Source organism: Scyliorhinus torazame, chromosome 16 (assembly GCF_047496885.1).
Source record: "Scyliorhinus torazame isolate Kashiwa2021f chromosome 16, sScyTor2.1, whole genome shotgun sequence".
Classification (NCBI taxonomy): Eukaryota; Metazoa; Chordata; class Chondrichthyes; order Carcharhiniformes; family Scyliorhinidae; genus Scyliorhinus; species Scyliorhinus torazame.
The window spans coordinates 131,700,726-131,728,579 of record NC_092722.1 but is presented as its reverse complement, the minus strand read 5'-3'; the positions used below and the strand labels follow the sequence as shown (position 1 = coordinate 131,728,579).

Sequence of the window (27,854 nt, the reverse complement as noted above, 5' to 3'; positions counted from 1 at the left end):
TACCCCAGGATGTTTTAAGTGGAACAGGTTTCTTGATTTGTTTATTAAAAAAAGGTTTTGAGTGCCCAAGTATTTTATTTCCAATTAAGGGCAATTTAGCGTGGCCAATCCACCTACCGTGCACATCTTTGGGTTGTGGGGGCGAAACCCACGCAAACATGGGGAGAATGTGCAAGCTCCACACGGACGGACTTCCGGTTGCGGCGATGCGGAGCTAAGCCGCACATTTCGGCAGCTCGCGCTAGAACTGACTTTTGGGCTCTCCAGAGGAGCCCCAACGGAACTTTTTTGATCTAATCCCGTGTGGGACGGTGAAGTAAGGTTCCCCTTCCGTCGTGTATGGAGGGGACTAGCAGTGGAGGGACAAAAAAAGAGGCTTTGGAGCAGCGGCAGAAACGAGGGGGAGAAAACAAGATGGCGGAGGGTGGAGACCGAGCAGCATGGGGGCCGGACCAGCAGGAGTTTCTCAGGCGCTGCGTAGAGGAGCTTAAAAAGGAGGTGCTGGCGCCAATGCTGTTGCCGATCAAGGGGCTGAAGGCGACCCAGAAGGCCCAGGCGATAGAGCTCCGAGAGGTGAAAGAAAAAACTAATGAGAACGAGGACGAGATCTTGGGCCTGGAGGCGCACGAGGCGCTGCACAAGCGGTGGGCCGAGAGATTCAAAGTCCTGGAGAACAGGTCGCGAAGGAAGAATCTCCGGATTCTGGGTCTCCCCGAAGGAGTGCAGGGGGCTGATGCTGGGGCGTATGTGAGCACGATGCTCCATTCGCTGATGGGTGCGGAGGCCTCTCCGAGCCCCCTGGAGCTAGAAGGGGTTCACCGGGTCCTGGCGAGGAGACCCAAGGCTGGTGAGCCGCCAAGGGCAATAGTGGCAAGGTGCCATCGTTTCGCGGACAGAGAGTGTCCTGAGATAGGCCAAGAAGGAGCGGAGCAGTAGATGGGAGAATGCGGTGATCCGAGTCTACCAGGACTGGAGCGCGGAGGTGGCAAAGAGGAGAGCTGGCTTCAATCGGGCCAAGGCGGTGCTGCATTTATAAAAAAAAAAGTGAGAGATTCAGAATGCTGCAGCCAGCGTGACTGTGGGTCACGTACCAGGACCGACACCACTATTTCGAAACGCCAGAAGAGGCTTGGACCTTTATCCAAATGGAAAAATTGGACTCTAACTGAGGGGCTGTGGTAGTGGGGGAGATGGTGACTGTATACAGGGTTGTAAATATGGGTAAAGAATGTTTTCCCGCGCTAGGGGGTGGGGAGGGGGGATGGAGGAGCGCAAGGAGGAGGAGGGATTTCCACACCGGGGGGGGGGGGGGGGGGTCAACGGGAAAGCGGGGTCAGCAGGAGTCAGGTGACTTGAGGAAGTATTATGGGGGGAGCAAAAGAGCTAGATTTGGATCTAGTGGAGAAGGGGGGACAATAGGGTTGCTGCTGCAATGGCCGAGGGGGAACTGAAAATGGAAAAGGTGGTCAGGGCGGGGGTTCCCCGTCTGGGGGACGGGAGACGCGGGCACGGGACTGGCTTAAAATAGGAGATGGCTAGTCGGCAAGGGGGGTGGGTAGCCCCCCAATCCGGCTGATCATGTGGTATGTGAGAGGCCTAAATGGGCCGGTTAAGAGGGCCCGAGTGTTCGTGCACTTAAAGGGACTGAAGGCGGGCGTGGTCATGCTTCAGGAGACACCTCTGAAGGTGGCAGATCAGGTCAGGTTAAGAAAGGATGGGTAGGACAGGTGTTCCATTCAGGGCTGGATGCGAAGAATAGAGGGGTGGCAATACTGGTGGGGAAGTGGCTGTCGTTTGAGGCCAAGAACATGGTCGTGGACAACGGAGGCCGATTCGTGATGGTGAGTGGTAGGTTGCAGGGGACGGGGGTGGTATTGGTAAATGTATACACTCCGAATTGGGACGACGCTGGATTCTCCGAATTGGGACGACGCTGGATTCATGAAACGTGTGTTGGGGTTTGAAACGTATGTTGGGGTGTATTCCGGACTTGGAGGTAGGAAGTTTGATAATGGGTGGGGACTTCAACACTGTGTTGGACCCAGCACTGGATCGCTCCAGATCCAGAACCGGAAAGAGGTCGGCTGCGGCCAAGGTGCTCCGGGTTTATGGACCAGATGGGGGGAGTAGATCCGTGGAGATTTGCCAGGCCTTTGGCTAGAGAATTCTCTTTTTTCCCCCATGTACACAAGGCCTACTCCCGGATAGATTTTTTTTGTTCTGGGCAGGTCATTGATCTCGAAAGTGGAGGGGATGGAGTGTTCAGCCATAGCCATTTCAGACCACGCCCCGCACTGGGTATAATTAGAGCTGGGGTAGGAGAGGGACCAACGCCCGCTGTGGCGGTTGGATGTGGGACTGTTGGCAGACGAGGAAATGTGCGTGAGGGTGCGGGGATGCATCAAAAGGTATCTGGAGGCCAATGACAACGGGGAGGTACAGGTGGGAGTAGTATGGGAGGTGCTGACGGCGGTGGTTAGGCGAGCATTAATCTCCATCACGGCTCATAGGGAGAAGAGAGAGGGCAGGGAAAGGGAGAGGTTGGTGGGGGAGATTTTAAGAATGGACAGGAGATATGCAGAGGCCCCTGATGAGGGACTACTCCGGGAGAGGCGAAGTCTCCAGACGGAGTTTGACCTGTTGACCACAGGGAAGGCAGAGGCACAGTGGAGGAAGGCACAGGTGGCGATGTATGAATATGGGGAGAAGGCGAGCCGGATGCTGGCACATCAGCTCCGTAAGAGGATGCCAGAGAGGGAGATAGGTGGAGTCAAGGATGGAAGGGGAGCTACGGTGCGGAGTGCGATGGAAGTAAATGAGGCATTCAAGGCCTTCTACGAGGAGCTGTATAGGTCCCATCCCCCAGGGGGAAACGAAGGGGATGCGACGATTCTTGGACCAACTGAGGTTCCCGAGGGTGGAGGAGCAGGAGGTGGCTAGTTTGGGGGTGCCAATTGGGGTGGAGGAGCTGGTTAAGGGACTGGGGAGCATGCAGGCAGGGAAGGCCCCGGGACCGGATGGGTTCCCGGTGGAGTTAGTAGACAGTATGTAGACCTGTTAGCCCCGTTGCTGGTAAGGACTTTCAATGAGGCAAGGGAGGGGGGGGACCCTGCCCCCAACAATGTCGGAGGCGACGATCTCTTTGATCCTGAAGCGGGATAAGGACCCACTGCAATGCGGGTCGTATAGGCCGATCTCGCTCCTCAACGTAGATGCTAAGTTGCTGGCAAAAGTGTTAGCTACAAGGATTGAGGACTGTGTCCCGGGGGTGATTCACGAGGACCAGACGGGATTTGTAAAGGGCGGGCAGCTAAATACCAATGTGCGGAGGCTACTGAATGTGATTATGATGCCATCGGTGGAGGGAGAGGCGGAGATGGTGGCAGCTTTGGACGCGGAGAAGGCCTTTGACCGAGTAGAGTGGGAGTACCTCTGGGAAGTGCTGAGTAGGTTTGGGTTCGGGGGAGGTTTATTAGTTGGGTTAAGCTCCTCTTTTGAGCCCCGGTGGCGAGTGTGGTCACGAACCAGCGGAGGTCGGAGTATTTCCGGCTGTATCGAGGGACAAGGCAGGGGTGACCCCTGCTGTTTGCATTAGCAATTGAACCTTTGGCCATTGCGTTAAGGGAGTCGGGGAAATAGAGGGGGAGGAGCATCGAGTGTCGCTGTACGCAGATGAGCTGTTGCTCTGTGGCGGATCCAGGGGAGGGGATGGTTGTGGTCATGCAGATCCAAAGGGCGTTTGGGGACTTCTCTGGCTATAAGCTCAATGTGGGAAAGAGTGAGCTCTTTGTGGTGCACCCAGGGGATCAGGGAAGAGGGAAGGTGGGACATTTTGCCACTCTCGCTAGCGGGCAGGGTACAGTCAATTAAAATGGTGGTCCTCCCGAGGTTTCTTTTTGTATTCCAATGCCTCCTAATTGTGATTACCAAGGCCTTTTTTAAGAGGGTAAGCAGGAGCACTATGGGATTTGTGTGGGCGAGCAAGACCCCGAGGGTAAGGAGGGGGTTCCTGGAGCGTAGTAGAGATAGAGGAGGGCCTGATACAATTTTTCCTCGTGTGCTAGGTTTAGCCTGATACAATTTAAGCTTGTTCACAGAGCGCATATGACGGGGGCGAGGCTGAGTAGGTTCTTTGGGGTGGAGGACAGATGTGGGAGGTGCTCAGGAACCCCGGCGAACCATGTCCATATGTTTTGGTCATGTCCGGCACTGGATGGGTTCTGGAGTTGTGAGAACAGTATTTAAGGTGGTGAAAGCCCAGGTCAAGCCAGGCTGGGGGCTAGCACTATTTGGAGTAGTATACGAGCCGGGAGTGCAGGAGGCAAGATGCCGGCATTCTGGCCTTTTGCGTCCCTGGTAGCCTGGCGAAGGATCTTGTTAGTGTGGAAAGATGCAAAGCCCTCCAGTGTGGAAGCCTGGATAAATTATATGGCAGGGTTTCTCAGGTTGGAAAGGATAAAGTTTGCCCTGAGTGGGTCTGTGCAGGGGTTCTCCAGGCGGTGGCAACCGTTCCTAGACTATCTCGTGGAGCGTTAGATGGAGTTCGGTCAACAGCAGCAGCAACCCAGGAGGGGGGGGAGACATCTCTTTCTGGGGGGCGGGGGGGGGGGGGCGCATCTGAGCAAGAAAAACATAAACAATCCAGAAAACGGAATCCAATGTACAAAGTACTGTATCATATTGATTTGCCATGTTTATGTCTTGCTATGCGAGTTTTTTCTTTTTTGTTTAGGGGGGTTGTTTATATGGTTCAAATTTTGTTTAAAAATTCTTAATGAACATATTTTTTTAAAAACTCCACACGGACAGTGACCCAGAGCCGGGATCGAACCTGGGACCTCGGCACCGTGAGGCAGCTGTGCTAACCACTGTGCCGCAGTGCTGCCCTTCTTGATTTGTTGATTGAATGCGTGGAATCAATGAACTGTCCAGAAGTCAGTGGAGTTAAATGTGCTCCAAACAAGTGAGTTGAGAAAGCACACAGATGGCAATTGTTTTTTTTTTTTTTTGCATCTGTGGAAAGGGGGAGCAGTTAACATTGTAGGTCATCGTCCAAATGAATGAAGGGTAACAGGCCTAAAACAAGAACCGTTCAATGCTGCCAGACATGCTAAATATTTCCAGCTTTTGTATTGATAGAAACAACAAGCTCCGAGAGCAGACAGAAAATGCTGGAAAACATTCAGCAGATTCATTCACTGTGAACAGCTATTGAGGAGTGAAATGCAGGGTTTGACACCGACCGTGACCTGGGAAGTTCAGTTGTGCTTTCTTTCAGGATAACCTCAAATGGCCAGATAAGTTTTAATGTCTGTCATGTACTTGGCAGCTGAGTGCCTTGATACAAAGACTGAAAACGCTGGAAAAATACAGCAGGTCTGGCAGCATCTGTGGAAATAGAGTTAATGGTTTTAAGTCCGTATGACTCCTCAGTAATTTGTTTGATATCTGTATGGAGAGAAAGCAAATGGCATCTTTGTTATTGGCGATGGAAAGTGGACTGACTGTATGACTCACTGTTAATTCAATAAAAGCATTTGTTGACTCAGATCAATGTGGTTAGGGACAACAATCCCATGTCATATGCAAGTGTGAAATAAAAACAAAAAACGTTGGAAATACTGAACTGGTCCGGCAGTATCTGTGGAAAGGGATCAGTTAACATTTCAGATCATCTTCAGAATAAATGAAGGAAGGGGTGGCACGGTGGCGGCAGTGGTTAGCACTGCTGCCTATGGTGCTGAGGACCCGAGTCCGATCGCCATCATTGTCTGTGTGGTGTTTGTACATTCTCCCCGTGTCTGCGTGGCTTCATCCCCACAACCCAAAGATGTAGTAATAATAATAATCACTTATTGTCACAAGTAGGCTTCAATGAAGTTACTGTGAAAAGCCCCTAGTCGCCAGATTCCGGTGCCTGTTCGGGGAGGCTGGTACGGGAATTGAACCTACGCTGCTGGCCATGTTCTGCATTACAAGCCAGCGATTTAGCACACTGTGCTAAACCCGCCCCTGATGTGCAGGTTAAGTGGATTGGCCACACTAAATGCCCCTTGATTGGGGGGGAAAAATAGGGTACACTTAAATTTATTTAAAATATTTTTTTTTAAGTGTACCCGATTCATATTTTTCCAATTAAAGGGCAGTTTGGCGTGTTCAGTCCACCTATCTTGTACATTGTGTTGGGGCAAAACCCACGCAAACACTGGGAGAATGTGCAAACTCCACACAGACAATGACCCAGAGCTGGGATCGAACCTGGGACCTTGGTGCCATGAGATTGCAGTGCTAACCACTGTGCCACCATGCTGCCCTCACTAAATTTATTTTAGAAAAAAGACCAAATGAAGGGGACCTCAATCATGAATTCTGTTTTATTATGTGGCATATTACGTCTGTAATTGCCAATGTCCTCTAGTCTGCTACTGTTTACATGAACCGTGAGGGATTTATAATCTATAATCTTTATTAGTGACACAAGTAGTCTTACATTAACACTGCAATGAAGTTACTGTGAAAATCCTCTAGTCGCCACTCTCCGGCACCTGTTTTAGTACACCGAGGGAGAATTCTGCACGTCCAATTCACATAACAAGCACGTCTTTCGGAACTTGTGGGAGGAAACCTGAGCACCCGGAGGAAACCCACGCAAACACAGGAGAACATGCAGACTCCAAGCAGACATCGATCAAACCCGGGTCCCTGGCGCTGTGAAGCAACAGCGCTACCATGCCGCTGCATTTTAAGCTACCTTCTGGTAATGCTAACCGCAAGCAAAGCCCCCTCACCCCCACAAACGTGAAAAAGGTTGCAAGACTTGATGTGTGAAAGCTCTGCATTGTTCACCTAGATTATAACATTTGTGAATGACGGCAATACTATTATGTTTTGGATTCATATTTAAAAAAAATAAATACATTTAGAGTACCCAATTCATTTTTTCCAAATAAGGGGCAATTTAGCGTGGCCAATCCACCTACCCTGCACATCTTTGGGTTGTGGGGGCGAATCCCACGCAAACATTAGGAGAATGTGCAAACTCCACACCTGCAGTGACCCAGAACCGGGATTGAACCTGGAACCTCGGCGCCATGAGACAGCAGTGCTAACCACTGCACCACTGTGCTGCCCTTCGGAGTTAGATTTTGCTGGAGGATGCAATTTGAATATAACAACTGCCTGCATTCAAGGACAATCCTAATTACTGTTTCCTAGCCTTTCCCCATAATTTTATATATATATTTTTTTGAACAAACTATTTTATTCAGGTATTTTAGGCATGTAGAAAAAGTGACATTGTACAGTACAAAAAAAAAAGTTGAGACACAAATTACAAACTAAACATAGTGCAAGCCACGGCTCTGTTCACGCACGGACCTGCCTCAATATCCCTCTACTCGACTCTACACTAGACACCCCCCCCCCCCCCCTCCCTCCTTGCTGACGCTTACTTCTCTGCAAAGAAGTCAATAAATGGCTGCCACCTTCGGGCAAACCCTAGTAGCGAACCTCTCAAGGCGAACTTGACTTTCTCTAGGCCAAGAAAGCTCGCCATGTCCGATAGCCATACCTCAGCCCTCGGGGGCTTTGAGTCCCTCCATGCTAACTGTATTCGTCGCCGGGCTATCAGGGAAGCAAAGGCCAGAACGTCGGCCTCCCTCTCTTCCTGGACTCCCGGGTCCTCCAAAACCCCAAAAATTGCCACCTCTGGGCTCATTACCACCCCAGTTTTCAATACCCGGGACATGACACCTGCGAATCCCTGCCAATGCCCCCTGAGTTTAGGGCACGACCAGAACATGTGTACATAGTTAGCCGGCCCTCCGGCGCATCTAGCACACTTGTCCTCCAGCTCGAAGAATCTGCTCATCCAGGCCACCGTCATGTGGGCCCCGGTGCATGACTTTAAACTGGATCAGGTTGAGCCTGGCGCATGTTGCGGTTGTGTTTGCTCTGCTCAGGGCTTCTGCCCAAATACCGTCCTCCCAGTTCTCTCTCCTCCCCCCCCCCCCCCCCCCCCCCCCCCCCCCCGAGCTCCTCCTCCCACTTAAGCTTCAGGCCCTCGGTCTGCCTATCCTCGGCTGCCAGTAGTTCCTTGTAGACGTCTGAAACTCTACCCTCTCCCCTAGAAACTACCCTGTCCTGCCTCCCCTTCGGCGGGAGACGTGGGAAGGGCGGCACCAGTCTGCGTACAAAATCCCTCCCCTGCAAGTATCTAAAGTCGTTCCCTCTCGCCAGCCAAACTTCTCCTCCAGCGCCCTCGTACTCGGAAAGCTCCCTTCCAGGAACAGATCCCCTATCCTCGCCCTCCTCCACAGTCGATGCTCGTCCATGTTCCCCGGGGCAAATCGGTGGTTGCCACAGATTGGGGTCCACATCGATGCCTCCTCCACTGGCCCCAGTTCTGAAGAGCCGCCACCAATATCGGGCTGGTGGAGTACCGTGCCAGCGACAGAGGCGCCGTGACCAGGACTGCTAAGCTACTGCCCCTGCACGAAGCAGATTCCATCCGCTCCCAAACCGACCCCGCACCCACCATCCATTTCCTTATCATCGCCATGTTGGCCGCCCAGTAATAGTTGCCGAAGTTCTGCAACGCAAGCCCCCCTTCTCCTCTGTTCCTTTCAAGCATCACCCTCTTATAATTTTATATTTTTCAACTTCCTTTTTAAAAAAAAAAAAGCTGAGCAGGCATTCATGCTTAAACTGTTTTTTTTAAATATAAATTTAGAGTACCCAGTTATTTATTTTTTTCCAATTAATGGGAAATTTAGCGCGACCAATCCACCTAACCTACACATCTTTGGGTTGTGAGGGTGATATCGCGCAGACACTGGTACAATGTGCAAACTCCACATGGACAGTGACCCAGGGCCTGGATCCCGAACCAGGGTTCTCAGTGCTGCAGTCCCAGTGCTAACCACTGCACCCTGTGCATGTTTAGGCTCCTATATGATGAATGATCAATCTCTCAGCTGAAGTTATGAAAAGATACCACCTGTTTCTTGATCTAAGAGCCAGAGTTTGTTGTTTTGCTGAGGGGGTTTGAAACTGATCTGCACTCTTCAGGCTCTATTTCAGTAAAGACTGTGATTTATGTACTGTAACACGAGCGGGAGCACTTCTTGCATGTGCCCAGGTGCAGTAACAACCCCTGTGATGTCACTGACAGCAACTTCCTACTCAACTGCCTACCATTAAAATGAACGCAGTGAAGATAACCCAACACTGTTCCATACCCAGCGACCCCTCACCACGACTTGCTTCTGGATCAGATGGTGGAAGGGAGAGGCAATGGGTGGGAAGGAGAGTGAGAGCTGAGGTTATGATTTTGATTTATTATCACGTGTACCGAAGTACAGCAGAAAAGTATTTTTCTGCAGCCAAGGGAATGTGCACATGGATTGCACAATGATGACTTAAGCAGTTGGAAAAAATGTGCATTTTTCAATGTGATGTTATAATTGTTTGATATTTATATTCTAAATTTATAATAAAACATCATGAATATATTTCTACTTTCCATCTGAAAATCTTGTCAACCGTTTGCATGAATAAATTCTTCTGCCTTACTACAAAGTAAGCTGCCTGTTAACATGTCATATTGTAATTACAACATTTATCTGTGATGGCATTCTGACGCCCAAGTTTAACAACTCCCAAGTTCCTGAGCTTCTACTTCAAAGAACCTTCTGTACTTAAGCCAGTTCAACGTTGCAAATTGCAATTGTTTTGCCATTTAACTAAATGATATAGAATATGCAGAAAGGATTTGCAAGGCTGCTTTGCTGCCAGAGAATTATAACTTGCCTGGAAAGACTGAACAGACCAGGGCTCTTCTCTAGAAGAAAGGAAATGACCCAATGCGTGTTCTTTAAGATTATGGAAGGGTTTGAAGGGGGCAAATGTTTTCATTTGAGAGAGTCCACAACTAAAGGATACAAATATAAGACCATCACTAATCTGTTCAGGAGAAATTTATTTACCCAAGCTGCATGGAATGGTTGCAGCACAGAAGGAGGCTATTCATCCTGTCTTACCATGCCAACTATCCAATAGCAACTCAGCTAGTCCTAGTGTCCTGCACTTTCCTTGTAGCCCTGCAGACCTCGAAAGACAATCATCCATTAGCCTTTTGAATGCCATCATTGAATATGCCTTCATCTAACACTCGGGTAGTGCATTCCAGATCCTAACACTTGTTGTTGAAAATACCTCTGTCAAATCTCCTTCTGCGAAGGACCCCAGTTAGCTTCTCCAATCCTATTGAACATAAACAGCGGCATAAACCTTTTGGGCCAATTAACTTATTGTGCTGTAGACTCTTGCCTATCCTGTTAGTTCGATCTTTTGTTTTTGTAAAATTTAGGTCTGAATGTGTGTCTGAAATGAGGGGGGGGGCGAATTTCATCTGCATTCCCTGTTCCAAATATTCCCCTTTTCATCAGTCAGATTATGGTTGGTCTTGACTCTGCAGGACCTTGGAAGGCTGATGTATAAATTAAAGTGACCATGCAGATGTTGGTTGCAGCCAAATTCTTGATGTCTTCTGGAAATTTGTCAGGTATCTGGAAAGAAATAGTTCTTGCTGTCTATATTCTCTTATTTGTGCAATGCCCATAGTCATCCTTTTTATAGTTTATCCCATCAATCCAAAAAAGAATCTCTTCCCATTTTATGAACCTCTGTCATATCGCTTAAGTTCACCCTTGCACAATGAATTTTTTATCTGATTTTAGTAAAGAACTGTACCCAGCCTTGTATAAAGTATGTATTTTAAACTGTCTCTTTGCTCTATTAGCTGTAGGGATTCTATGAATTTGCTGCCTTGTGGCAATTCATGGGGTTCTGATGTTTCCTGAATGATGACTTAATCTCTGTTGCTGCAATAAATTTATAATCTGAATTTAGATGATATGCACGTACCTGGTGTTGTACCAGCTGAAGGGCATGGCTCTTCATCCAGCTACAGTGAAAGACATCTTTCACACATGGGCACATTTCCCTGTTGCATCAAAGCCTGTAGTCTTAATTACTGCAAGCTGCTCTCAACATAAGTCTTTTCTCAGATCAATGGGTTTCCAATAATGACTGGAACCTATGCAGATCTATTATCACTAGTGACCACCCTCTCATCACTAAAATACGCCCAAATTTCCAAACATGCTCCATTTTCATATTTCCTCTACTGCTTTACCAGTGTCCTTGTGATGGCTGTGCTTTATCACTTGGCCACCTACTGTTCCTAAAACCACTCACCGAGCCTGTTTCAACATTGATCACGGCTGATCCCTACTTGAACTTCACTTCCCTGTCTTGATTACTGTGCTTTGAAATCTTTACCTCGGGGAAAAAAAAAGTATTTACTTTCCCCTGAAGGCTACAATTGTCCCAAAATCTAGTCTCCTGGGCCAGATAATTCCAAACTTCTGTGAGCATTTGTGTGGCGAAAGTGGTCACCCATTTTATTCCTAAATGACCTAATTTTAGGGATATGTCGTCTCTCTTGATTTCGGATGAAATAATTTATCTACACTATTGAATCCTTTAAACATGTTAAACAACTGTGGGGAGGCAAGACAAATGAGAATTTAAAATATTTTTTTTTATTCTCCTTTTGCACATTTTCTCCGAAATTTGCACCCACCAACAATAAGCAGTAACGGATATAATGTCAATCCCCATATCAACAACAACAATCTCATCCTCCCACCTACCCCCAAACAACTGCCTGCATGATAACAAACAAATCACTGGGCAACACGGTGGTGCAGTGGGTTAGCCTTGTTGCCTCACGGCGCCGAGGTCCCAGGTTCGATCCAGGCTCTGGGACACTGTCCGTGTGGAGTTTGCACATTCTCCCCAGGTCTGCAAGGGTTTCACCCCCATAACCCAAAGATGTGCAAGGTAGGTGGATTGGCCACGTTAAATTGCCCCTTAATTTGGGGGGGGGGGGGGGTTGGATACTCTAAATTTATTTTTAAAAAAGGAATCGCCCATATTCACCAGTAACACATACAATCCGTCCGCCCCCTCCCCTCCCCCTAATGTTCGATGTAATCCAATTCTCGAAAGTGCACAATGAATAACGCCCATAAATTGTAGAACTCCTTCATCCTTCCCCTCAGTTCAAACTTAACCTTCTCAAGAGTCAAGAATTCCAAACCCCCCCCCCCCCGCCCACACCAGGGCACAGGGTGGAGAGTTTGATCTCCACCCAACAGGATCCGCCTTCGGCTGATCAAAGAGGCGAAGGCTACAACATCTGCCTCCGCACCCGTTTCCAACCCCCGGCTGGTCCTACATCCCGAATATGACCACCTGAGGGCCCGGGTCCAGTTTCACGTGCACCACTTTAGAGAATACCCTAAAAAAACCTCCTTCCAGTACTCTCTCTCTCTCTCTCTCTCTCTCTCTCTTTCTCTCTCTCTCTCTCTCTCTCTCTCTCTCTCTCTCTCTCTCTCTCTCTCTCTCTCTCTCTCTCTCTCTCTCTTTTCTCTCTCTCTCTCTCTCTCGCTCTCTCTCTCTCGCTCTCTCTTCTCTCTCTCTCTCTCTCTCTCTCTCTCTCTCTCTCTTTCTCTCTTCTCTCTCTTCCCCCCCCCCTCTCTTTCCCCCCCCCTCTCTTTCTTTCCCCCCCCCCCCTCTCCTCTCTTTCTTCCCTCCCCTCTCTTTTCTTTCCCCCCCCCCCCCCCCCACAGGGAAATCGATGCCTGCCCCAACATCTGTGGTGACACCACCTTCCCTATCGCCTCCTCGAACAACCCCACCATCAGGGGTGCCAGCTTATCCTTGAAGTTTTTATAATATTCCACCGGAAAGCCATCCGCCCTGCCACCTTCCTCAAATCCATCCTCCCAATCGCCGACAAAGAGACTTTTATAAGAAAACCCTTTTTAATTTGTCTAGAGATGTGAAAATAATATGGTGTAATTTGCTTTAGTAACTGGTGCACAAAGAAAACTTGCCTATACTTGGGGATCGTCCAGATTTGTAGCCTAAGTAAGCCATGTGATATGAGAACTTGCTAATATGAATTTCTCTCACGCAGATCCTCTTGTAAACTTAAGCTAAAAATGTCATTCCAAACCTCTACTAAAAAGAAGAAAAGGGCAAGAATATACAAGTGGTTATACGATGCAGGTAATGGAAATAATCATCTTGTGTTACCAACTTTTTGCTTAGTAAGACTCTAGTTTCCAAAGGAAACAAATTGTGAAATGTATATTTGGTCCCTGTTATCATAGGCCTTAGAACTTGGGAATAACCAAGGGGCTGTTTAGCACCGGGCTAAATCGCTGGCTTTGAAAGCAGACCAAGGCAGGCCAGCAGCACGGTTCGATTCCCGTAACAGCCTCCCCGAACAGGCGCCGGAATGTGGCGACTAGGGGCTTTTCACAGTAACTTCATTTGAAGCCTACTTGTGACAATAAGCGATTTTCATTTCATTTTTCATTCATAAGTTTTTTTTTTTGTTTTTTTTTAATGGTAGCCAAGAATAATATAACAATTTCTTTTAAGTTGAATTTTCCACTTATAGCTCCTAAGAAAGGTTTTGCTACTTAGCTAATTGCAAAACAAATTTGTGGCATGGCCATAGAAAGCAGGAAGTCCTATATTTGACTCCTGATCTGTGCTGAATTAGTTTGTGTGGTGTGTGTATGTATATGTTGTTGAATAGTCTACATTATTCTGCCTCGGCTCAACAATGGGAAAAAAAATGGATGCTTGGTTTGAACACAACCTGTGGAACCATCATGAGTCAGTAGTTGACATATTTTGGTTGTAAGGCTGTTGACACATTTGAAATAAACGTTATCAGAAAATCTAGACAATGTCCTTTTGGAGAGGGGAATCAAAAAATTCCATGAGGCGGGAATTTGTTTATAACTGCCGTGGGTGAACTATTTTCTGCTTTCTGCCTGTAACACCCAAAGGATTTGTGTTTTTTGCTCATGCTGTCATGTAGATTGCAGTCCATATGCCCAGTGAGAATTTTTGTCTATCCTGGTTTGTATCGTGGTAATGCCGACAGAGCTGCCCAAGAAGTTAAAATACACAGTTCCATTCATTTGTATAAATTTCTGGTACCGATCTTGGTAATGTGATTTAAGATTTAGCCACAAGTAAAACAACAAATCTTCAAGCTTGGCTCTTTACAAATTTCTGAGCCTTCAAAATTCAAACCAGTAATAAGAAAATATAATGTAGTCAGCTAGGATACAATAACCTGCATTCCGAGAGTCAGGGTTTCAGAACTTTTAGACCACAGTTTAGACACTCTGGCTTTAATATATCTAGTTTGTAACTATCTTTTAATTGGGCAATATCAATATTTTTTTGCACTTGGGTTTAGAATAAAATATGTAAAATTCATAATTTCACCTAAGTGCCGCCATTTAATATTGAATGTAACTTGACCTACAAACCGAGGGGTCTGGAGTTTTTGATTTAATTCTAATTTACTTTTTATTTCTTTTTCGAGTTCCCAATCACCATCTTGTGTTATCTGTGAAGCTTTCTTTATTCTTGTCTCTATTGTGGTGATCTCTGCTTGTCTCAATCTGGGCTCGTCTTTGCAAGCCTTTAATTCATCATGTTGACTCGAGTGGAAAAGAGAGATTGAGAAAAATGGGATTCCAAATGTAATCAGGAATGTGCCCAGGAAACCAAACCAATGTAGCTTTCATATTGATTGTAAGTTTTTGTTCCACCAGGCTTTGATTGTGCCTTCTCTTTTTACTGTTTTAGACTGCTATCTTTAGAATTGACAGGCCTCCTGTCTGAGACGACATAAGCAAGACTAATTTTTAAGATCAATATTTTCTCCTAAGAAACTTTGCCGCTGCATTTTTAAAATATCAGAACAAGGTGTTGTTTTCGACAGGCCTTTCAGTTTAGCAGAACACAAAGCAAGCTCTGCCAATGTGGTTGACTGTGACCCTGTAAAGAAAGAAGTCACTATACGTACTTCTGGACCAGGAAATGAAAAGACACCCAAAAAGTATACCTTTGACATGGTGAGAAACTTTGTTTGTCTCGTACAGAAATCATCAGGTAAATATGTAGCAGTGAATACTTAACACATTTTTAATTGCAGGTATTTGGACCTTCTGCAAAGCAAATTGATGTGTACAAGAGTGTGGTGTATCCCATTCTGGATGAAGTCATCATGGGGTACAACTGTACCATTTTTGCGTAAGTTGAATAATTTTTCAACATCTGTAGAAATTGTAAAATGGAATTTTTCTGCTTCAGATTTTGCCACTGGCTATTTTTAATTTTCCCATTAAATCAAATTCATTTTCAGTTGATCTCCATAACAACAGGACATGTAATGTGTTTTGTGGCAGTACCGTTGCTCAGCTACCTGTCTTCCAAGTTCATATTCAAAGCATAAATCTAGCATACCTCTGTTTTCCTTCACTTTTGAGGTGTTGCGCCTCGAATCCACCAAGCTGTAGAACAATGAGTGGTAGCAATGAAAAATCACCAGAAAAACTGACCAATGGAAGCTTTTTTTATTTTCCTTTCCAAAGATACTGCTTCCTTAGCGCTAGAAAACTGTATCTGTCCAAATGCTTCAGTTTTCATTTGCCATTTCTTTCCATTGCTCGGTTGAGTATGCAGTTGGAAAGACTTGTATGTTAAGCAAGCCCAAATCTGTCTTTACCTGGAATATTCATATGCACTTTTTCAAATATGCCTTATTGTTCAGGAGCAGGAGTCCTTGCCAACCTTTCTCCCCCCCCAGCATCACAAGCTGGGTATTCCGTACAATACTTCTACCACTGCTCCAACTGAAGTCAGCTAACTTGGCTGAAAGCTAGGACTTCCCTGGACTGTCATCTGGGGATCAGTCACTGCAAAGTCTGTGAATGTTTGTTTCTAAACCACTGTCATGAAACTGCCTAAATTGATCTAATCTTTTTAAATTTTGCTCAGATATGGACAAACAGGTACTGGGAAAACTTTTACTATGGAAGGTGAAAGATCTCAAAAGGAACAGTACACCTGGGAAGAAGTGAGTGGCACAATGTTTGATTGTTACAGTTTCTCCAATGATGTATAGATGTTTTTCTTTTGGTTAGCTTGTTCCTCCATTCTTTTTAATTGTGAAGAACTAGGCATTTAAAATTCCAGCAGAACAGTTAATGGTTTCTCCCTGTGTTTTTTTTTTTGTAAATTAACATCCATGCATTTGACTTTATCTTCCGGAAGCAGTGGTGGGTGACATATTGAGGTAATTTATGCTGTCAACATAATCAATGTTATAACTGACTTCATTTGAATAAAAATCAGTTGAACAGTTTTTTATTCAGCAGTAGCGCAAGTGTAGCCACTAGTGTAGGAAATGTGTCAGCTAATTTCAAAAGATTGAAGATCAAAATTATCAAGCAGGCATGAAAGATGGAAGCAATTAATATTCTGCACAAATATTAATGTGTAAACTGCCTTTTGCCATGGGATAATTGCCATTGGTATTTCTGAGCTAGTCTCCTGTTTAGCTCAGTTGGCTGGACAGCTGGTTCATGATGCAGGGCAAGGGCGCTGATTCAATTTCCGTACCGTCTGAGGTTATTAATGAAGGCCCACTGTCTCAATCTTGTCCCTTGCCTGATGTGTGATCCTCGAGTTAAATCACCAGTCAGCGCTCCCTCTCGAAGGAGAAAGGAGCCTATGGTCATCTGGGAATATGGTGACCATACTTTGATTTCTTGGGGGGCTGTAATAATCATTAAGTACTTGTTTTGCTACTGAGCTTCACAAATATTGTTTCGTTTTTAGCATACACTTGTTGATTTCATGGCAGAGATGCCATGGTGCTAATTTATTTAAGGGTAAAATTTAAGTTGCTGGAGCTTTGCCATTAGCAATAAAGTAAATTTTAAACTTTCAACCTGTGACCTTCATGCACTTGTGTGCACTCTTGTCTCTGTCCAACTATGTGATCCATTTGCAGGTTTCTCGTTTTTGCCATACCAAAAACCAGTTGATTCAGTGAGCCACAGATAAAATATTTGATTGAAGCATTGTGAAAAATCTAAAAATCAAGAGCTACTGATGCGTTTCCTCTGGGTCTCCGGTTTCCTCCCACAAGTCCCGAAAGACGTGCTTGTTGGGTTAATTGGACATTCTGAATTTTCCCTCTGTGTACCCGGACAGGCGCTGGAATGTGGTGACTTGGGGTTATTCACAGTAACTTCATTGCAGTGTTAATGTAAGCCTACTTGTGACACTAATAAATAATATTATTATTATTATGAATGAGCAGTGCAGTATTATTACCCTTTTAGGTCACAAACTACTGCGTCCTCATTTCCTAAGATCACGCTTAAATTTCTTCATTTGCTTTGGAGCATTCTGGAATGCCCTGAGTTGCTGCAAGTTTCTATGTAAATAGATTGTATTTCTTTGTGTGTCTTTTAATAATCCCTCTTCCATTAATGAATTTCCCTGATATTTCTGTTCTCTGTAGGATCCTCTGGCTGGAGTTATTCCACGTACGCTGCATCAGATTTTTGAGAGGCTGGCATCGCAAGGTGCTGAGTTCTCAGTGAAAGTCTCTTTGTTAGAAATTTATAATGAAGAACTCTTTGACCTTTTAAGCCCCACTTCAGATGTTAGTGAGAGGCTGCAGATGTTTGATGATCCTCGCAATAAGGTAGCAATTTCAGTCATTGGACTGCAATCATTGGCAAAATTTCTGTAATCTGATGCTCTGCAATCAGATTGCTTTTCTCCCCAGAATGTTGGACGTGGTGACATGCTGTTTTGTTTTGTTTTTAATTTCCTTGTGGCATGGTAGAGGGGAGTTATAATTAAAGGACTTGAAGAAATTTCTGTCCATAACAAAGATGAAGTTTATCAGATTCTGGAGAGAGGAGCAGCAAAGAGGACAACTGCTGCAACTTTAATGAATGCTTACTCGAGGTATGGCTGGTTGAGTCTTGTCTGAAGTTCATAAAGGTAAATGACATGTACAAAGGGCCAAATTAGTTGCTCCAGGGTGAGGCTTTGCAATAGATATGACATTGCAGATTCTTTAGCACAATACAACCTAATATATTTTAGCATTTTTATTAGCTTCATATTTGACTTTTAATTAATGTTGCTGAAGGTATTTGGAACAAACTTCCAGCCCCAACCCTGAAAGCTGAATTTTCAATACTATGAGTACCTTAATGTTGGCTTTCAAGCCAAATGTTGGTTTTCTTTTTATAAAGTTAGAATAGGCAATTTAGCGTGGCAATCCACTTACCCTGCACATCTTTGGGTTACGGGAGTGAGACCCACGCAGACACGGAGAATGTGCAACTCCACATGGACAATGACCCAGGGCCATGATCGAACCCGGGTCCTTGGTGCCGTGAGGCAGCAGTGCTAACCACTGCGCCACCGTGTACTGGTTTTCTACTGTTGCAACAGCCAGCTTGAATGAGAAAAGATTATCTATTCCAGTGAGTGCTGAAAAGAAACAAAATGTTTTGGAATTTCGAACTTGCTCAAAAGTGACGTTCCTTTTTTTTTTTTACCAGTCGTTCCCATTCAGTCTTTTCCATTACAATCCATATGAAGGAGACTACACTTGATGGAGAGGAGCTTGTAAAAATCGGCAAACTGAATTTGGTGAGTATTATTTTCAGCAAACTTGCCTTAAATAAGGCTTGTACGTCTATTATTTTATTCATGCCAGAAGCTTGTGTTGTAGGTGCAAACCTTAATCTGAATATGCTGGTTTCATATAAACGTTAATGTGATGAGCTGATTTGTGAAAGCGACACTCTCAGCAGACCTTGATGAAACCATTTCCCATGAATTGACCTGTCAGATAGTAATTTTCTGTGCTGAATTCTATTTCTAGAATAGGTAACCTATATTGATCTTGGGGATTTTTGTTACATTTTTAACCTCCAAAGAATGTTTAATCCTTTTGTGCTACTTTCTTGTTTCCTTCACATTGGCTACGTTTTAAGTGTGCTTCATTTCAATGTTTATGCTGATCATTTGAAAAAGAAAAAAAAAAAATTTAAGAGGGCAGCACGGTGGTGCAGTGGTTAACATTGCTGCATCACGGTGACGAGGTTCCAGGTTCGATCCCGGCCCTGGGTCACTGTCCGTGTGGAGTTTGTACATTCTCCCCTTGTTTCCGTGGGTTTTGCCCCCACAACCCAAAGATGTAGCAGGGTAAATGGATTGGCCTACTAAATTGCTCCTTAATTGGAAAAAATAATTTTAAAAAACAAAAAACAACTTTAACCAATTCATTTTTTCCAATTAAGAGGCAATTAACCACTGCCACTGCTGCCCCATTTGTGCTGATCATGATCTGTGTAACTACATGGAAACATTCTGCCAGCTCAGAATTGTCCCTCAATGTACCCGAGCAGGTGCCATAGTGTGGCGACGAGGGGATTTCCACAGTAACTTCATTGCAGTGTTTTTGAAATAAATTTAAGAGTATCCAATTCATTTTTTCCAATTTTATGGGGCAATTAAGGGCAATCCACCCACTCTGCACATCTTTAGGTTGTGGGGGCTAAACCCACGCAAACTAGGGGAGAATGTGCAAACTCCACACGGACAGTGACCTAGGGCCGGGATCGAACCTGGGACCTCTGTGCCGTGAGGCAGCAGTGCTACCCACTGTGCCACCGTGCTGCCTTCATTGCAGTGTTAATGTAAGCCTACTTGTGACAATAATAAAGATGATTATTATAAGGTGATAATGGCAGCATCTGATCCGAAACTTAAAGACTGCACAATTTAGTGAGTTGAAGAGAATAAATTGGGCAATCTACGTCCTTTTTGCCCATTTTTCACTTGTATTTGACTTCACCTTCTTAGATTTTATATTAAATTTATTTATTGATTCTCCATTAATCTGCCACTTTTTTCCAAATTCGATTCCAACAGCTGATAGAACTACTAGTTTGTTCCTACTAGAATAGCAAACTACATTTAACTTTTTAAACCTGCTTCCTTGATGGTTCACCAGGTGTATCGAATGTGCATGTGATTGTAAGATCTAGGTTCCATCACTGGTCTTTGCCAAGCCTGTTGATCACTGGTATTCAGTGGGACACTGCAATTTGGCTCCTAGCACTGAGGTAGGCAGTAGATAACGAGCATAATCCCAGTTGTTTTTTAAAGTAAGTCTGATGGCCTCTGCAATAGGGCTGAACCCCTGCAATGGCTTCCTGGTCAAACAACTTATGATGCGCATTGTTGAAACTTAGATGACAAATGGCAGCTCGGATGAAATGCTGTAGGCAACCAAAAGAGTGGGATAAATAAGTGGGGACAAAGTTGTTTTTTAAAAAAGTTCTTTATATGACACTGACCCTTTTTGAAGCTGCATTTCAAATATGAATTTAGTTCAAATCTCAGTTTGAAAATTTTACCGACCAGGCAAAATCATAAAACACAAGGTAATGTTGTGTATGCAGTTTAATTCTATAATCTGAAACACACCGGTGTTTGGGGAAAGAAGTTTTCATCTCAGCAGTTGAAGCATGCTGTAATATTCCATGAATTGAGCCCACTTTTAAAGTAGAAACTGATGTCCAAAACTGTTCTGCAGTCAGTGAGAATGGGTAAAGCCATAACTGTGTCCAATTCCTTCTTGACCGCAAGGTGGATCTTGCTGGAAGTGAGAATATTGGCCGATCTGGAGCTGTTGACAAAAGAGCTCGAGAAGCTGGCAACATCAATCAATCACTGCTTACTCTGGGCAGAGTAATCACATCGCTGGTGGAGAGAGCCCCTCATGTGCCATACAGGTAAAAACCAAATAATTATTCAAAACTTTAATCCATTTACTCAATGCTCGATAGAACTTATTACCTAGGAGCCTGCTCCATCAAATTTTATACAACGTGCACAAGACTGAGGATATTTTTGAGCTGTACTCTTGCTAATTGGCCTTTGGTTATACGGAATGTGGCTGGTGAAGCTTGAATCCAAAATACTGCAGCAATGTACATTTGCTCCCAATACTTGGTAATAATTATTTTCTATATTGGGACGGTAGTGGGAACCAAATTCTGTTTTTGTGACTGATGCCCATCTCTAACCTAAATGTTCACTGTTTTATGACTGACCTTAATCACTAAACCTAGCTTCTTACACCTTTGTGAAAGTTTTCGAATGAATGTTGCTCGAATATCTCAATCCAATACGGGCAGAATGTACAAACTCCACATGGATCGCTCCCGAGTCCTTGGGATCTTGAGGCAGCAGTGCTAACCACTGACTAAGTTAACAGAAACTAGATTCCAGCAGATCACTGCTTGTCGGAAATACAGGCCTTAAAAACAATCTTGAATTGGATTTTTTTGGATTGGATTTGTTTGTCATGTGTACCAGGGAACAGTGAAAAGTATTTCTCTGCGAGCAGCTCAACTGATCATCAAGTACATGAAAATTGACTTCCGGTGGTGGCCATGGAGGAGTAGGTCGCACATTTGATAGCTTGCACCTCTGACGGACTTTTGGACCGATTTGCCCCTGTTTTTTCCTGGCTTTTATTTGATAAATCAGTAAAGAGAGACCGTGAGGAGAAATCCTCCTCCAGTGCATGGAGAATTGGACCAGAATTGGCCGTGTGAGAAGACCAGGTTCTACAAGGAAAACACGAGCAGAGCTGGCAACGCGGGAAAGCATGGCAGAGCAGCAGGGCCACGGGGAGATGGCACAGTGGTCGATGGAGCAGCTGGTGAAGTTTTTTTGAAGATAGCTTTGCCAAGCTTAAGGACACGGTGGACCCGATCAAGGCTTTGATTGATCAGGTGGTGCAGAATCAAGAAACCCACGGACGTGCGATCCAGGAGGTGGAGAAAAAGGTGTCCGAGCACGAGGAATACTGTAGGTGAATTGAAGGCACTGAATCCTTGGAGAATATTGAAGTGGCGATTTGTTGAAAATCACTTTTGTGCTGGTTTGAATAAGTAACGTTGTGTGCAATAAGGGGCTGTTTTGATAGCTAAAGTTAACTTTGTCTTACTGGGAGCTGGTTGGAGGGGGTGTGGTTGTGTTTTTTCTACGGCTGTTTTTCCACTTTTTTCTGATGTTTGTTTACTGGGGGATGTGATGCTTTGAATGTGTGTGTCCAAGTGAGGGGAGAGAACAATGAGGAGACTCACTGCTTGGTACCATGGGTGGGCGCTATCAAGTAAGTCGCTGACTCACGGAAGCACAGTGGGGGGGGGGGGGGCGAGCAGGTGTTAAGCTGGAGCCTGATATGGGGGGGTTAGGTTCCTAGTGCTGTTACGGGGGGGGGGGGGGGGGGGGGGGGAAGCTGCTTTGCTGACAGGGGAGGAACTATTACTCTGGGACAAAAGGGAGGTTGGGGGATGGCAAATGCCTGAGGTTGGGGGTCGTCGAGCTGGCGGATGGCCTAAAAAGGGTGATGGCTAGTTGACAGGAGGGGGGGGGGGGGGGGGGGGGGAGGGGGGGGGGAAGAGAGCCCCCCCCCCCCCCCCTCCGACCAGGTTGATTACATGGAACATTAGAGGGTCAAGAGGGCTCGCGTGTTTGCGCATTTGAGGGGGCTGAAGGCGGACGTGGCAATGCTACAAGAGACGCACCTAAAGGCTATAGACCAGACTAGATTGAGAAAGGGGTGAATTGTCAAAATATTCCACTCTGGGCTGGACTCAATGACTGGGGGGGGGGTGTACGCGATCTTGATCAATAAACGAGTGGCATTTGAGGCAGAGAGAATCGTGTCAGACATGGGTGCGGGGGTGGGGGGGGGGGGGTGGTGGTAGGTAGGTACATAATGGTGAGTGGGAAGGTGTGGGGGAGGGGGGGAGAGCAGAGATTTTAATGCAGTCGTTGATCCGGAATTGGACCGGTCAAAATCCAGGACCGGGAGGGTGCCAGCCGTGGCAAAGGAATTGAAGGGGTTAGCCGTTCTGCACTTGTGAGAAATAAGAAGCTGATCAGAGTGAGATCAAGGGCAAGTGGGAAGACGAGCTAGTAGGAGAGATAGAGGCTGATCAGGGATAGTGGAGGGAACTGGTGCCGAGAGTCTGAGGAGATGGAGAAGCCCTAAATGAAACCTGTGCTTCAGTATTCACTAGAGAGAGGGACCTTGTTGCTCATGAGAACAGTGTGAACCAGGTTAATAGATTCGAACAGGTTGATATTAAGAAGGACGATGTGCTGTCAATTTTGAAAAGCATCAGGATAGATAGGTCCCCTGGGGCTGACGGGATATACCCAAGGTTACTACGGGAAGCAAGGGAAGAAATTGCTGCGCCATTGGCGATGATCTTTTGCGTCCTCGCTCTCCACTGGTGTCGTACCGGATGATTGCAGGGAGGTGAATGTTGTTCCCCTGTTCAAGAAAGGGAACCGGGAAATCCCTGGGAATTACAGACCCATCAGTCTTGCGTCTGTGGTGAGCAAGATATTGGAAAGATTCTGAGAGATCGGATTTATGATTATTTAGAAAAGCATAGTTTGATTAAAGATAGTCAGCAAGGGTTTGTATGGGGCAGGCCATGCCTCACAAGCCTCATTGAATTCTTTGGGGATGTGACGAGACACATTGATGAAGGTCGGACAGTGGATGTGGTGTATATGGATTCGGTAAGGCATTTGATAAGGTTCCCCATGGTAGGCTCATTCAGAAAGTTAGGGGCCATGGGATACAGGGAAATTTGGCTGTCTGGATACATGATTGACTGGCCGAAAGAAGACAGTGAGTGGTAGTGGATGGAAAGTATTCCGCCTGGAAGTCTGTGACCAGTGGTGTCCCACAGGGATCTGTTCTGGTACCTCTGCTCGTTGTGGTTTTTATAAATGACTTGGATGAGGAAGTGGAAGGGTGGGTTAGTAAGTTTGCCGATGACACGAAGGTTGGTGGAGTTGTAGATAGTGTTGAGGGCTGATGCAGATTGCAACAGGACATTGACAGGATGCAGAGCTGGGCTGAGAAGTGGCAGCTGGAGCTCAACCTAGTTAAATGTGAAGTGATTCATTTTGGAAGGTCGAATTTGAATGCTGAATACAGGGTTAATGGCAGGATTCTTGGAAGTGTGGAGGAACCGAGGGATCTTTGGGTCCACGTACATAGATCCCTCAAAGTTGCCACCCAGGTTGATAGGATTGTTAAGAAGGCGTATGATGTGTTGGTTTTCATTAACAGGGGGATTGAGTTTAAGAACCGCAAGGTTTTGCTGCAGCTTTATAAAACCCTGGTTAGACCACAGTTGGAATATTGTGTCCAGTTCTAGTCGCTTCATTATAGGAAGGATGTGGATGCTTTGGAAAGGGTACAGAGGCGATTTACCAGGATGCTGCCTGGATTGGAGGGCATGTCTTCTGAAGAAAGGTTGAGGGAGCTAGGGCTTTGCACACTGGAGCGAAGAAGGAAGAGAGGTGACTTGATAGAGGTGTACAAGGTGATGAGAAGCATGGATAAAGTGGATAGCCAGAGATTTTCCCCTAGGGCAGAAATGGCTGTCACGAGGGGACATAATTTTAAGGTGATTGGAGGAAGGTATAGGGGAGATGTCAGAGGTAGGTTCTTTACACAAAGTGGTGGGTGCCAGCAGAGGTGGTGGAGTCTAAGTCATTGGGGACATTTAAGCGACTCTTGGACAAGCACATGGACAGCAGTAAATTGAAGGGGTGTAGGTTAGGTTGATCTTAGATTAGGATAAATGGTCGGCATAACATCGTGGCCCGAAGGGCCTGTGCTGTACTGTTCTATGTTCTATGAAAAGAAAAGGAAATAAAAGAAAATACATAATAGGGCAACACAGGATACACAATGTAACTAGATAGCATCGGGTGAAGCATACAGGAGTGTAGTGTTAGTGAGGTCAGTCCGTAAGAGGGTCTTCATATTTAGCTTGGCTGTTGCAGTGTTCTCCATACTATATAGGGAAAGGAATTAATGGGCAAATTGGAGTTTTCTCAAATCATTGATTCTTTTTTGTCTCTCTTTCTGTCCATTTTTCAGAGAATCAAAACTAACTAGGATCCTCCAGGACTCTCTGGGAGGACGGACTAAAACCTCCATTATTGCCACCATCTCTCCTGCTTCTGTGAATTTTGAAGTTAGTATGACCTAGTAATAATGACAATTATCCCACATAGGGCAAGTTTTAACTCGTGTTCTTGTATGCTTATTCCTTCTAAAGCTGTTCTAAGTTTATCTCAATGCATATTTGCATAATTCAGTAATCGAGTCCAATGTCCCTCAATAATAGGAGACCATCAGCACTCTGGATTATGCCTACCGAGCAAAGAGCATTCTGAATAAGCCTGAAGTCAACCAGAAACTCACCAAGAGGGCCTTGATAAAGGTATTCAGCATGTGTGGTATTCTTGTATTCATTAAAGAAGGTAATCATACAAAGTAAATAACATTTCTATACAGGCAATCATTCTGATTGTCGTCATTCTAAAGTGATTGTTAGTACACGTTGAAATGTGATGTCAAAACCTACATTCCTTGATACTGAAATGACAATTTCGGGCAAATTGTTATCTTGCTGGTCTGAACAAAAAAACGTAGGACTCTTGAAGCAGTCCAGTTGAGTTGTACCAGCCTTTCTGTCTGCAAAGAGCTGGGGGGGGGGTTTATTTGTAAATTTAGGGTACCCAGTGAGACCCACACACACACTAGGAGAATTTGTAAACTCTACACAGACAGTGATCCGGGGCCGGAATCGATCCTGGGTCTTTGGCGCCGTGAGTCAGCAGTACTAACCACTGAGCCCACTGCTGCCCTGCAAGAGAGCTGTTATTTACTGTCAAACTGTCTCCCTTCCTTGTTTTGCTCTGGTACAACTACGACCTGTGAAGTTCTAATGATTCTCCACAATTCTAGACCAGATGCTGTATGGATGCATAGCAGAACCACAAACCTATCTGACAAGAAATTGAGCATAAATATGTTAGAATATCTTGTCCATCTGATAATCTCACTTATATTATCATTTGAGATGCAGGGTTATTTCTAACCAATATTTGAGGTTAAATATGTGTAATAATTATGCATGGCACAATTTGCTGACCTTTCTAATACTGTCATTGTTCTTTTTGCTGTACTTTCAACTACCCTTATCCTCCAGTTCTATTACTGTATATATGATGTAATTGGGTAACTGCATTGATCTTTCAGGAGTACACTGAAGAGATTGAAAGACTGAAGCGGGATCTTGCTGCATCACGTGAGAAAAATGGAGTGTTCATGTCTGCAGAAAACTATGAGTGAGTGCTTTTTTTTTAATGGTATGTAGGCACGCTGGCATTGTCAACATTTGTTAACCATCCCCAATTGTCATTGAACTGATAATCTTGCCACATCATTGCGGAGGGCAGTTAAGAGTCAACCACATTGCTGTGGGTATGGAGTCACATGTAGGTAGAATGGCAGATTTTCTTCTCAAAGGATGAAACTTGTACAACAACGGACAATGACTTCATGGTCACCATTACTGAGATTAGTTTTTACATTCCAGTTTCTTTCTTGAATTCAAATACCACTGGCCGCTGTGGCATTGTCCTCCTGACCATTAACCGCTGCTTCTGGGTGACATTACCAATGTGTCACTGTCTTCCACCCTATCATTTGTATGAACAGTGTTGGAAGTCTGAACTGCCATGGATACAGTACAGATATTTTAAATTTTGGAATAGTCTTTTTTTTTTAAATACACTCTGGGCTAATTTTTGGATGATGAGCCTCCCATGTAGAGCTTGTTGTCATTGTGAATTGAAGAAATGGCTATGAGGCTTTCTCTTCAATTTAGTGATTTGATCCCCTTTTATCTAGTGCCTCATGTAATGTCTTTTTTTGCACGTAGATATTAGTTTTGGGATGGTTAGTAACACTACGTGTTGTCATATTAAATAATGCATTATGGCTGATCTGACTATATCTTTATCTTCAATGTACGTGTACAGATGAATCTTTAATAATATGTAACTTCAGCCATAGGGGACTCTGTATGGTCATTGAATGTTATACTGTAACTAACTGGCCAGTGCAAGTTGTACTTCAAATAGAATGGTGTAACCGTCAGCTTCTCTCTTGTGCAAGAATTAAAATGTTGAGCTTTATCTCGTCCTCCTGGAAAGGTTGAATTATTCAAACTGATTTGCCAAGGTGCTTCAAAATATAGGAAGTAATGAGTACCCTGCAGAGAATTGCTACATTGATACTCCGTTTAAATATTTGATATGAACAGCTGCTCTTCATTCTGGAGTAGTGACCTAACTACATATTTTCTTCTTAGATTTCTGCAAAGTAGAGTGGCTGGACAAGGTGAACAGATTACTGACTATGTAGAAAAGATTGCTGCTATGGAAGAGGAACTGAAACAGGCAAGGAATCATAATGGAATACTCTGATCGTAACAGCTTGTAAAAGTAGCAAAATATTCCAAGGAACTTCAAGAGCATTATCTATTAAAATTGGTCAACCAGCCTCAAAAGGATATATCCTAACATGACCAGAAGCTTGGACAAAAGTGCAAATTTTAAGGAACGTCCTAAAGGAAGAGAGGGTGGTTAGGGGAGGGAATTCCAGAACTTGAGTCCAAGACAGCTAAAACGATGGTGGCCAAGGCTGGAGCAATTAAAATCCAGGACACTTAAGATGTCCGAATTGGAGGAGGACTGAAATATTGAAGCCTTGCAGGACATGGAACCAATCATAGAGATGTGGAAGAATATGGCCATAGAGGAGTTTGAAAATCAGAATATTAAAATTGAGGTTTTGCCAGTCTAGGAACGTATGTACGCCAGCAAGCATGGGGTGATGGGTGAATGGAACTTGTGAACTCTTCAGCAGAATTTTGGATGACTTCAAACTTATGAAGGGTTGCAGATAT

At 45.0% G+C, this 27,854-nt stretch overlaps 1 protein-coding gene across 1 annotated transcript in view; it reads left to right on the top strand.

Annotated features, from left to right (window-relative positions):
* The first annotated feature begins 13,073 nt into the window (after positions 1-13,073).
* kif11 (kinesin family member 11) overlaps positions 13,074-27,854 on the top strand; it is a 51,700-nt gene continuing 36,919 nt past the window's right edge. Inside the window, 13 exon segments of the mRNA XM_072479081.1 lie at positions 13,074-13,092; positions 13,095-13,140; positions 14,885-15,017; positions 15,098-15,195; positions 15,943-16,021; positions 17,477-17,662; positions 17,807-17,931; positions 18,537-18,627; positions 20,635-20,780; positions 24,974-25,070; positions 25,224-25,319; positions 26,141-26,229; positions 27,258-27,345. Of these exon segments, the coding sequence (XP_072335182.1) occupies positions 13,074-13,092; positions 13,095-13,140; positions 14,885-15,017; positions 15,098-15,195; positions 15,943-16,021; positions 17,477-17,662; positions 17,807-17,931; positions 18,537-18,627; positions 20,635-20,780; positions 24,974-25,070; positions 25,224-25,319; positions 26,141-26,229; positions 27,258-27,345 (1,293 nt within the window).